Below are 13,040 nucleotides of genomic sequence, written 5' to 3'. Positions count from 1 at the left end.
GGGCAGGTGGCTCTGCCCCATGACTGCCATCTTGGGGTCAGAAGTCCCACCCCTAACCCCCGACCTTTGCCACCTGAAGTCCCGCCCTTTGCCACACGGAAATACTCCTTTTGGGAGAGGGGCTTGCCATCTTGGAACCAGAAAAAAAAAAAAATCATACACTAAGAGTCAAACACCTACTATAACAGTTTAATTTTATTACAAAAATATTTTTGTTATAATGATTTATGTTTGCATAATATATATAGAAATGACTGCATAATAACTCAAAAATAAAGTCTTACTCTTGTATATTGTATAGGGAGGCATGAGGTGTGAGTGGAGGTGTGTATATGGTGGGATGCGAGGCACCATGTGGCACACGTCTCCAGCCAGCGTTGTACATGGAAGCAAGAAGTGCAGTCTAGCTGGCCCGCCTCTATTGAGTGGGGCTCCCCACGGTACATGTGCAGTTCCTGCACTCACACAGCACCAAGGGAAGCACATGCAATGGAGCCGACTGCCTTCGCCACTCCCTGCTACGCAGGTCCTGGGACTGTGCTGGAAGTGGAGGGGAGCCCCGGCCCCTGCTTCCTGGTGGAGTCTTGTGACCTGCACAGCAGGCAGTGGTGAAAGCTGCCGGCTCCATTGCATGGGGCTTCCCCCAGTGATATGCAAGTGTGGGAGCTGCACGTGCACAACAGGGAGCCCCACGCAACAGAGCCAGGCTGGCTGGGCTGCACTCCTCACCTCCGTGTGCAGCGCTGGCCAGAGCTGCACATCACCAGTGGCATTGCCTGAACCACACACGAGCACCCCAAGCACCCCTGCCTGCTGCTCCCGTCAGTGGGAGCTTTACTCCATGGGGGAGGGGGGGGAAGGAAGTGTGTGAAGGGTCCCCATACCACCCCACCCCTCCCACACACTCACACCCTGCTCACCTGAGCTACGTGCTTCTTCCACCCACCTCTTGGTGTGGGCTCTGCACTGCCACCAGCTCCAGCCCCATAATCCCCGCTCCACTGTCACTACTTCTCTACCTGGTGCCCAGAATGAGTGGGACACTAGGAAAGCCAAGCAGGTCCCCCAGCAGTGGCAATAGCATCCCCACCCAGAAGCTGTGTGCTGGCTGAACCAAACCCTTCTCCGCACATGGGTGAGAACAAGGTGCAATAAGGTATGTTGTGTGGGGAAGATGGTATATGTGGGCACCTCACTCCTACCCTCGTAGGCAGAAGGGTTAGGTGGGGTACAATTAGTTGGTGGGCACCCACAGGCTGAATTAAACTGCCTGGCAGGCTGCATACAGTCCACAGGCCACATTTTGCCCACCCCTGCTCTAGGTAATAGATAAGAGGCAAGGAGTTCTCTGTGCTATCTTTTAATGGACCAACTGCATGGTTGGGATAGCAGATGGACAAGCTTTTGGGTATTAAGTGCACTTCTTCAGGTGACCTGAGGAAATTTTTAGTTGGTCCAATAAAAGAAATCACTAAAATCCTTGCCTGCCTTATAAATGAACAAATTTATCAAGCAATGCATAGGAGAGTAGCAAATTTATTTTGTATCTCACATTTCACTAATCAAGCTCTCTGACTAGATGTGATCTCTTACTAGACTGAGTAGTTGGAAAAAAGTTCTCAGCAAGCTTTTGGGCACAATCACCCGTCTTTAGGCATAGGGAGTCTCTGCCGTTCTGAGACTCCAAGGAATGAAAGAAGCTAAAAAAGTGTGGCAGGATGTCAGTGAGAATGTAATTTCTATTTATTTACATTCTCACTGACATCCTGCCACACTTTGTAGTTTCTCTCATTCTTTGAGAGTCTCAAAACAGCAGACGCCCTATGTCTGAAGAAGGGTGATTGTGTCCAAAAGCTTGCTAAGAACTTTTTTCCAAATACTCAGTTGGTGCAGTAAAAAAATATCACAGCTTCTCAAAGAACTTTGCCTGCCTATGTCCTTAGACCAATATAATTACAACCAAAAACCCAGCACTATTAAGCTCTAGAATAATCCCTTAACTCCAGTTCCACAAAGCACATAGGCACCTAAAGTGAAAATCAGGTAGAATATAAGTACTCAAGTGCAAGTGAATAAACCACAAAACCCCACATAACCACTTATATGCCTGAAAGTCCATAGGCACTGAAGGTTTTGCCAGAAGGGTTACCTATGTACCTAAGATTCCACAAATATGCAAATCCAGGAACAACAGCACTAGTTACGTATGTCTATTTTAGGCCTACAGTCACTTGGGAATCACGATAATGTTCCTAACCTTAAGTCAGTCCCGTTATGGGTAGGTCGAAGAGCTGATCCTGTAGGTGTGGGGAAATACTGGAACATGAACACCACACACTAACTATATTGATTCCTGCTCAAAACATAGCAACAATGGCCACATTTGTTCTAAAACACAAGGAGTGGAGGTGATCATTGTGCCCACTTTTATATAATAAAGTTGTTAGGGCAGTGATCCAGGAAGTGGAAGATCTGCATTCTAGGGCCTCTACCGCCTGAGGTGGTTCAAATCCAGATCTCCCACTTTCTTCTCAAATACTATCCACTGTGGATCCAATCCCAAGGTGCCTACCATTGTATGGAGAACTCAGGTGTCAAAATAAGATTGTTGATTCTATTTGAGGAACATGATGCCTAAAGGTACCACTGTGAAACTCCAGATCTAGGCCTCTGTATGGTTTTTAAAAGAGAGTGCGAGTGTTTTAAGAGCTCTTACCTGTACCCTTCCTCTATAGGAAGTACTATCGTACTTGGAGATAGATTGGTGAAAATACGAACAGGAGACTGTTTACGGCCTGTCTTTCCATGTTTATAAAGCATATGATTATCATAGTCTACCTAAAAAATGAAGGCAGAAAGAACAAATTCAGGAAAATCTTTAAAGAGTGCCTATACATGAGCAGTGATACGCTATAATTACAGCACATTGGAACAGGCTCAATTAATTAAGTCTGCTGGAGCATGGTAATTACTCCATGGTCATGGTAACAAGACTCCAGCATCTCATCCATCAGTGTCCCCATGCTGAAAGAGGCAACGTGGGTGCTTTAGCTACAGCCTGTCAAAAGACCTTTAGTTAAAAGCAACCTTGCCATTATTTTTCAGTGCGAGGATGTTGATACATGAGACGCTCTGGGTATTTTAATTAAAGCGCTCTGCCCCCACCACCACCTCCCAGAGCATATGTATAAATGCCCAAAGTGCCTAATAAGCACAGGATTGAAGAAGTGCTGACAAAGAGATTTAGCCTACTTATTTTCTTTCTATACACTCCAAAATATTTATGTTAAAAATTCCATTCTTTAGGGAAACTACAAAGCCCAGATTAAATTGAATATTGTGGACCAGGCATTTGGTCATCCATATTTTTAATTAATATGATTATATTTTCACGGTGCTATGGAGAACAGGCTCTTGACACTTCAAATATTGCACTTTACCTTTATTTCTCAATTTCCCCTTCTTTGCTCTGTGCAACAGGGAACCCCCACCCCTGTTACCACAATGGCCTGAGTAAGTAAATCACCAGGGGTCAGGCATCTAATGAGGTAATTAACTACACCTAGCCCTGGGGAAAGAGGGGCAAAAACAACTAATCAGGTGGCCATAAGAGGGCTGGACTGAGGCATATAAGTACTATTCCTGAACTGGAAAGGGAGCTCCTGTGTAAGGCTGCAAGAGCAGGTGGGCTGGCAGGCACCTGAGCAGTACAGAGGGCTGCTATGTTTGCTTGGCCTGGATACTGGCTTACTGTTCCTTGCCTAGGACTCCCAGAATGTCAGAGGCAAAATTAAAAAAATGCAATTGTGGATCAGATTTTAGAAAGATCAGCTGAAAAATATTTTTTTTCATCTTTAAAGTGTGTTGCATTCTCCAAACAACCATATGAAAGCTTGCATAGAAGGAAATATTACACCTTTGTTACTAGGAAACTTGGTCAACTGAAAAGATGAGAAGAGTTCTACCTTCACATACGTTTATGTACGAGTACCATGACATGTTCAAATATGATAATAAGTACATTGCTATAAGAAAATAATTCAGTAATGCAATATTTCATTGTGATGGCTGAATGATTTTAGGCAATGGGCTAAAAAAATACAAGTGTAATTTAACAAATTGTATATATTATGATTGCTTCACAAGAATAAATGTTAATATACTTCTAATAGACAAGACTAATCTCATAGGGATATGTCCCTAGATGTATTTATTCAGAAAAAACATGTACAACACACAATTTCAAAAATAATGTACATTATTTAAGCTGACATCACTTCATTGCCTTACCCCTGGCACCTCACTTTGAAATTTTCTTTTTGAAAATGCTTATTCTGTTATACGTAACTTTCATTTCTAACCCCAACTGCTTCTGATATAACTGAGTTTGAGCTTATCAAGAGACTAGGATTGAGTCTTTCAAAATTTTACAGGTTTGATGGGCAAGCGAAATTTAACTTTTGAGGAAAAGGAAATGGCTGACTGGTGTCCACAAACTCAAAATTGTATTTAAAAAGTACTTGAGGTGAGACAGATTAGGATCTTTGAAAACTCCTGGTGCTCTGGTGTACTGCCTGAAGACTGGAAGAAGGCCAATGTGATGCTATCTTCAAGAAAGGGAGGAAAGTAGATCCGGCTAACTATAGGCCCATCAGCCTGACTTCTATCCTGGAGAAGATCTTTGAAAAGTTTATTAAAGAGGCCAGCCTTAAAGGACTGGCTGATACCAACATCCTAAGGGATAGCCAGCACGGGTCTGTTGTGGGTAGGTCTTGCTTGACCAATCGCATTTCCTGCTACAAACAGGTGACCTATCACCAGACAAGGGAGAAGAGATTGATGACATATATCTTGACTTCAAAAAAGCCTTTGATCTGGTACCCCATGACCACCTCTTGGCAAAACTGGCCAATTGTGGCCTTGGGTCCACCATGATCTGCTGACTGGGAAATTGGCTCTGTGGTCAGACCCAGAGGGTAGTAATTGATGGAAGTCAATCATCATGGTATCCTGTGACCAGTGGGGTCCTCCAAGACTCTGTCCTTGGACCCATATTGTTTAACATCTTTATTAATGATATGGACATTGGAGTCAGAAGCGGACTGGCAAGTTCACCGATGACACCAAACTTTGGGGCAAAGCATCCATGCCAGAAGACAGGCAGGATCCAGGTTGACCTGGACAGGCTCAGCAAATGGGCGGATGAGAATCTGATGGTGTTTGACACCAAAAAATGCAAGGCTCTCCACCTTGGGAAGAAAAACCTGCAGCATCCTTATAGGCTCGGCAGTGCTACGCTGGCTAGCACTACGGAAGAAAGATACTTGGGGGTCATCATTGACCACAAGATGAACATGAGCCTGTAATGTGATGCTGCAGCTAGTAAAGCGACGAAAACGCTGGCTTGCATCCATAGATGCTTCTCAAGCAAATCCTGGGACGTCATTCTCCCCTTGTACTCGGTCTTGGTGAGGCCGCAGCTGGAGTACTGCATCCAGTTTTGGGCCCCACAATTGAAAAAGGATGTGGAGAAGCTTGAGAGAGTACAGAGAAGAGCCACACGCGTGATTAGAGGTCAGGAAAACAGACCTTACGACAACAGGCTGAGAGCCATGATGCTCTTTAGCCTGGAAAAGTTCAGGCTCAAGGGGTGATCTGATGGCCACCTACAAGTTTAATCAGGGGTGATCACAGTATCTGGGGGAACGTTTGTTCACAAGACTGCCTCAAGGGATGACGAAGTCAAACGGTCATAAACTACTGCAAGACCGTTTCAGGCTGGACATAAGGAAGAATTTCTTTACTGTCCTAGCCCCCAAGGGCTGGAACAGCCTGCCATCGGAGGTGGTTCAAGCACCTACATTGAACAGTTTCAGGAACAAATTGGATGCTTATCTTGCTGGGATCCTATGACCCCAGCTGACTTCTTGCCCTTTGGGCGGGGGGCTGAACTCAATGATCTTCCAAGGTCCCTTCCAGCCCAAATGTCTATGAAAATCTAAGATTAGTAGAAAGAGAAGGTGGTATCATACTGCTTCACATTTTATGAAAAATATAACCAGTATAAATGGATCATTAGATGCATCAGATTCAGAGTTAATGACAAACATTTGCTGCTCACCACCAACACACTATGCTGACCATCAGTGGTCCTCTCCACAGAAGTCTGGTCATCTGAAATACACACACTTCCTAGAATATAACCTCCGAATCGCTGTTCACTTGCTATACAAGATATTAAAGAGCATTTATTAGACTTGGCCATACCTGGTAGTCCATCATAGTGAAGCTTGGAAAAAATTCAAGAATGCGTGACTCAAAGAAGTATGGAAATATCCAAAATATAGGCATCTCCTTGCTGCTGTGAGCTAATAACGAAGAGAGATTCAGATGTAATTTTTTACTTTTTAATCAAGAAAAGCAGAATGCACAATGTGACGTTTTACAAATATATGTGCATTGAGACCAGTTGCCATACATGTGACAATTGCTTACAGCCACAGAAATTAGAACTAATTCCATTAAGAAAGCAGGATGCTGGTCAGCCCAATATACTTATATTTAGCCATTATCAGTAAATTTCACTGGATATGTATTGTCTACCTAGACAATCATGACAGATGAATAAAAAGTACCTTGGTTTATATCTTACACTATAAAAATACAGAATTAAGAAAAAAGTGATTTGCATCAGTCTCTTAATTTTTAAATATGAGTATTTGAATTATTACTTAAAATGTACATGTAATTTGGCTTCTTGTAGCTTTAGAAACTAGAATGTAAGTGGATGAACACTCATCTCACAAGTAGGAAGTATGCACAACATCAATAAGTCATTTATTATGGACGAAGTTACCAACTCCCATCATCTTACTCATTTCTAATACATACCTTCCTCTTGTGCCTCTCTCCACATTGCAATCAGCTTCTTAAAGCTAAAAGCCAGTGCTTCCACCAAACCTCCAAAAGGAGGATCAGTCACCATTATGACCCCTTCACCTTTTTCCTCATGCAAGAATTTTCTACATACTTCTTGTGCAACCTAAAAGACATAAAGGTTACTGACCAGAAAACAGGCACAAAATTTTTTTTTTAAACCAGTGATGCTCAATGAAGGTGCTACAAGATTCATAAGCATGCTACAGGGTGTTGTGCTAGATGGGCAGACACCTAAAAGTGATTCATCAGATAAATCTAGGTATTCCAAATAGAAATCTAGTGTCAAAAATATTCTGACCTGTTGTGGTCTTCCTGAGTTTTCTCCAACAGAAGAATTGCTCCATTTTTCCGTAGGAGAAAAATTAATGAAAGCTAAGTGCTGGCATTTTCCAAGAGGTGCCCCAGGTCTAACAAGGGCTGGCTCAAGTCTAATAAGGTTGAGTACATTTAAATAATACTGGACAATTTAAAGGTAAGTTTATTGTTTGTAATTCCCTTTTAAAAAATGAAGATGTATGCTACTTTTTAAATGTGAAGTCAGCATTTCTCACAAGAGTGTGTTGATGCTCACCTTGCTGGGGTCATCTGATCTCAGCAGTCTTTCCTGCCCAAGGGCAGAGGGCTGGACTCAATGATCTTTAAGGTCCCTTCTACATCCTAACAGCTATAAAACACTACATTAAGAGTATAGGCAACCAGTTCTCCACAGTCAAAGCAGATACAGCAAGGAAGGCTGCAGTTCAAATTTCTTACATTTCCTAAAATTGACCTGAAGGAATGGGGGTTACTAGGCAAGAGAGAACAGTTCAGTCAATAGCTGTTCTTTTCTCTTGGCCTGCAATTTGTACAAATTATAAAAATATATTAGCTCCCATGCAAATTACAAAGATGGGAAGTTTCTCTAGTGCCACCTCAGACTTCCCAGAATTAAAATAACTACAGTAAACTATTAACACATACAGTTATTCACTCTCACTGGAGAAACTCCCCTGGGAGTGATTTAACCCTGGTTGTTCCCAGGTTATCTTTCTCCTGGAGGGGCCATTTTTACCCTGGGAGAAAAAGCCTGAACATCCGTACACTCATGATTTCTCCTGGGAGAGCAGCAACTCTGCAAAGAGAAACTGAATGTCTGTACAAGGTGACAGACAGCAGAGCACTGTCCTCTCTCAATCAAAGCAACATTAAAAGAAAATAAAAAAGATTAGATTTAAACTAGAGAGGCAAGAAAATTCATTTTGATTCATTCTAGAAAATACTTCTTTATTTATAAGAATATATTAAAAGATATGATTTAGGATGAAAAAAATATGAAACTCACTATGAGCACGCTACAGGGCATCACTAAAAAGTATGTTTGTGTCGGTAAGCTGATGGTTGCAGTAATAATGGCCCCAAAAGAAACCAACATCTACTGTTTAGTGACATGAGGGTTTTCAAATATGCATACAGTGCATGCAGTATCTTAAACAATGTATAACTTACATTATTTTATAGTATATATTGTAAGATGTACTGTCATATTGTTATAATGCTATGTTACTATAATTATATATTAAAATGACAAAAATAATGCATACTATAATATATTATGTAATACTACGTATTACTGTAAGATTTTATTCTGCAAACAACTGTGGACATGACACTGTGGGGCTAAGTTTCTAACTCTCAAACTGAATTATTCTGCCCTTTCCCATCTGTGCTAAAGGATGCCAAATGCCTGTACTAAAGGCAACAGCATGGCTCAGCTGGCTTTGGGGAAAATCTTGAAAAGCCGAACAATTCTTTGGATGACGTACAAGAGAGACGCTCATTTCCTTTTAACTACATTGGTTGACAGCAAAAAGCAACTCTTGATAGTAGGCATTTAAATACATACAAGTCCTTTGTTCAAAGGCAGTGCCATTTTTACAAAATAAATTTCAGATTGGACCCTCAGTGTAAGTTAACAGAAACAGGAAGGTAAGGGTTGGCAATATTTTTGGGCAGAGTGCCAAAAACACCCACAAGGTCTATTGGTAAGATGTTGGTGTGCCAGAAGTAGATGGCAGGGGAACTGTGAGGAACCCAATCCTTTCTGTAGCAGTGCAGTCTAGCCTCTTCCCCACTGCCCACCCCAAGGCATACGTGTACCTGCCCCCAGCAACAAGCCAAGCTGGAGTTCTGTGGACTCTGGTGCAGCTGGTTGCAGCCTCCTAGCTGCCTCTCACAGCTGACTCAGGCTCTTGCAAGCAGAGCAAGCAGCTGCACCAAGACTACAAGCAGCTGCACCAGGGTCTGCAGACCCCTGGCCCACCTCATTGCCAGCAGCAGATGCACATATGCCTTAGGGCAGACAGTGGGGAAGGGGTCAGGGCTTCACTGCCACAAGAAGGATCAGGCCGCTCACAGCTCTGCCACTATCCGCCCCAAGGGCCGTCATGCCAAGTAAAATGTCTTCACATGTGCCAAGGGTTACCGACCTCTACTATAGCAGAATTGATCTTTTCAAGTGTTACCAAGTAACAGAGAGCCAACCACAAACTGCCTGAAATTAAGGAGTTTCTCCTATGCATGGTCAGTGTATATTATACAGTTTCTTACATTGTCTTCTGAAGGATCTATCTTTGGCCACAGTCAGACAGAATACTGAACGGATGCACTAGTAGTCTAAGCTAAAAGATTCCCAACTCTGTTGAATTTCTGTGGTCTTGTATTTAAAATGCTTGTTCCCACTGCTTCTGTAAGAAAGCAATTTGCATCAGTAAAGTGCTTCCTAAAAAGTCTAAGAAGCAGTAAGTAAAATTAGTTTTATAGGTAGTGTTACCATTAGATATAATGGTATATAGTTATTAAAGAAACAGGCACATTTATTCTTTGAGCCAAGATAGAATGTGATCATCTTCAGATCATGACAATATTTTCTACCAGATTGGTAATACATTTCTATCTAACATTTCAAGTTCTAAATAAACATTATATGTAGTTCAGAGAAAACATTCAGAGAATTTGACTGGCCCTTACCTCTCCACCAAAGAAATAATGGTTAAACATGTTATAGTGGCAGAAATCTTCCTCTGTATAAAATTGTGAATACCTGTAAAGCAAGTTTTAAATGTAATGGAAAACAAATATATTCCTGTCTGCCAGAAACAACGTTTTTGGTGAAAATATATTAAGAAAAAATCATTAAGCACTATCACCTTGGGGCACTGATTGTCCTTATAGTACTTATAGTGGCAAACCACTGAGCGAATTGAAAAATAAGCATACAGTGTGGATTTTGGCTGGGCAGGAGCAGGGGGGAAGGGGCAGGAAGGGAGTAGATGACACAAACTAAAGATAAAATAAAATGTGCACAGAGTAGTCTGTGTCTTTTTCCTATATAGATAAGCACGTAAAAAGCCTACCTGAAATCAATGTCTAACAAAAGGCTTTTAACATTGAACTGCTGTTCTTCAAATCCATTTATTTGGATCAGTTCATGAAGCCTGAAATCATTAAAGCAAACAAGTTAATGGATACAATGCGTTTCAGAAAATATTCAGCAAGATGAGTAAGACCAAAGTTTTTATAGAATACAAACCAACTTGTTTTTCAGATGAAATAAGGACATAGTTTGGGAGATTTTGGTATAACCAATTTTCCAATTTCACTAATATGCAAATACTCTTCTCTAAAATAGAGCATTATAAGATGATAGATCAGTGAAGATTACTGAATCCATCACACTGCTTAATAGGCTCAATTCTAATGGTCAATCTACTGCTTATTTTACCAATTAAAGAAGAATGGCTGCTTTGCCATATTTAGGAGGTCCTCCTTATTTGTGTCTTTATAAAAATCAACAAGATCTAGCTGCCCAGACAATACCAAGAACCTCAAACCTAAGTTTGTTAAAGCACTTTTATACTACATACAGAGGGAAGATCCCTTCTACTAAATTAGTGATTTTCAATGAGGGTTAAGGTGGGAGGAGATAAACAGGGGTGAGGAGGTAAGGGCAGGCTCAGACTTACCCGTTCTTGGCCACTGCCTGGATTCTTTGCAAAGAGTTAAGGTACTATAATAAACTAGTTTTTTAAATGGGGTGCTGCTCCATTCACAGTTCTGGAGGGGTGTCTCAGGTCAAATAAGGTACATCTCAAGACTAAAAAGACTGAGAACCACTGTATTAGATACTAAGGAAACCTAAGAAATTACTAGGTCCTGAGTAACAAATATACCTTGCCGAACACTGATGCTTGCTAACATACCTTGGTGTGCCAACAGACAGCACTCTTCTGAATCCTAGTTCAGTAATAAGATCCAGCAAAAACTGGCAGCTTCTATCTGCAAACAAATATTGTGCATTTGTTTTCTTATTCTCCAGTGGATATAGAATCTGACTGGGCCTTTTTAACTGAGCATTGGTGATGTCAGTAAGTACTTCATGTCCAGAATGATTTTCCCACTCAGCTGGCAGTAATAACTGCTGGCATTCTTGACAAAATTTCCTTTTCGATAACGGCAACAGAACAAACTTCTTATACCTTCAAACAAAATAATAAGAACCTCATTTACAAAGCAGAACCTTGAAAAAGGCGCAATGTTAGTATTTTAGCAAACTCTAAATCATGCACCTTAGAAATGTTAAGGTCACTATTTTATAGTTACATTAGCTACCTCTGAATCACTGAATGCAAGGGTTCCCAACATCCTAGCCAGACCCACCAAAGCTGCTTGGATCCAAGGGAAATTTGCTTTCCAAAGATGTTTGTTCCTTCAAGTTGACAGGCTAAGCATGTCTGTAGCATGTTACTTGCACTATACAATTGGCCACAAATGGAGCAAAGTTTGGAGACCACTGAATTAATAACTAAGAAAAAAATATTTAAAAGAACTCTTGGGAATAGTATCCCCTGACAAGAGAAGAACATTACATATTGTCAAAGTTTATTGGGGCTGTTTTATTTCTCCTAGAAAAAGTACTACTTATTTAATTAAAGTGTGGAAGCTCATATTTTCACTGGTGAAGGCATGAATAGCCATAGTAACTAAAGATGTAGGCCCATACATCTGACTGCAACATAAAGTTTAAAGAGACAGATACAAATCAGTAATTAATGTGAGCTAGTCAAAAAATTCTTCCAGAAAATGTGACCAGAATGACAGCAAGACCTTTATTAAATTACTTAGTAGTTTACATTTCCTTTGGACTCTACGATCTCTCACATGACTAAGCAACACACTTTCCTTTTCAAAGAGTTTTCTAAAAGTATTCACCACAACCCACAATTGCTACTGACGTAATAAATTATTTCTATTAGAGCAGTGCTCTATCCACATATGCAGGCCCTACCACATTGAGAAAGATACAGTACTTGCCCCTGAAAAGATTGTGATCTAAGGAAATATTTCCTATTATTTTCCATCCATAGTTCACCACATCTTGTTTTTCTAAGTCTCACTCACTGGATTTTTATTTATTTTTTATTAATGTGAAAGGGGAATGCTCTCTATGTATGATGCAACTAACCCCTGATGCGACTAACCCTACAGCAGACTCATATTTAGAAGGGTAAATGAACAACATAATACCTTTCCACATTCTGTCTGTGTGACAAAGAGGGTTGACTACTTCTATTAAATTCTTCTCGTGCTGCAAGTCTAGCATCTGACACCTGCAAAACAAGATGCAAAAGCTCCAATAACAAACAGATGTGGATCTATTTCACATAATTTCTTAAATCAGGAAAGGGTTAACAAAAAACTCACAAGTTTCAAAATTATCAAGGTGTTTCAGAAAGTAATGGCAATTATAATATAATAAAAACCTTAGTCTGTTCATCTGTCTGTCCGTAACACTTTATTTGCGCTCCGATTGGTTGTCTCGGCAACCAGAGTGCTCTGCACAAACAGCTACACATAGCGGAGCATCGCCATGACAACGGGGACTAAGGGGCCAGAGTGGGGGAATGAGGCCAGATGTGCTAGCTTTGCCCCCACCCTTCCAGGCCCTGCTCCTTGGAGACGGCGGTGGCATGGAACGGAGCGGCAGGGGGTGGGGGGCAAACAGGGTTGCACTGGGAATGGCAAGGGGCGGGGGGCCATAGGGCCAGATGCAGGGGGTTGGGGAG

At 41.3% G+C, this 13,040-nt stretch overlaps 1 protein-coding gene across 5 annotated transcripts in view; it reads right to left on the bottom strand.

Annotated features, from left to right (window-relative positions):
• The window catches only part of ZCCHC4 (zinc finger CCHC-type containing 4), a 22,476-nt gene that overhangs the window by 6,156 nt on the left and 3,280 nt on the right, over nucleotides 1–13,040 (bottom strand). For 2 of the 5 annotated variants that reach the window (XM_019553295.1, XM_019553296.1), the window contains exons 3-9: nucleotides 12,502–12,584; nucleotides 11,178–11,453; nucleotides 10,332–10,412; nucleotides 9,946–10,018; nucleotides 6,892–7,042; nucleotides 6,268–6,368; nucleotides 2,717–2,838 (exon numbers count right to left, since the gene is read on the bottom strand). In XM_019553295.1, the coding sequence (XP_019408840.1) occupies nucleotides 2,717–2,838; nucleotides 6,268–6,368; nucleotides 6,892–7,042; nucleotides 9,946–10,018; nucleotides 10,332–10,412; nucleotides 11,178–11,453; nucleotides 12,502–12,584 (887 nt within the window). The remainder of the gene's footprint in view (nucleotides 1–2,716; nucleotides 2,839–6,267; nucleotides 6,369–6,891; nucleotides 7,043–9,945; nucleotides 10,019–10,331; nucleotides 10,413–11,177; nucleotides 11,454–12,501; nucleotides 12,585–13,040) is intronic. The other 3 variants (XM_019553298.1, XM_019553300.1, XM_019553297.1) reach the window with 2 other exon arrangements.

This window comes from Crocodylus porosus, unplaced genomic scaffold, assembly GCF_001723895.1.
Source record: "Crocodylus porosus isolate Cpor-Errol unplaced genomic scaffold, CroPor_comp1, whole genome shotgun sequence".
Classification (NCBI taxonomy): domain Eukaryota; kingdom Metazoa; phylum Chordata; order Crocodylia; family Crocodylidae; genus Crocodylus; species Crocodylus porosus.
The sequence above is the reverse complement of the archived record's forward strand: the minus strand, read 5'-3'. Positions and strand labels throughout refer to the sequence as shown.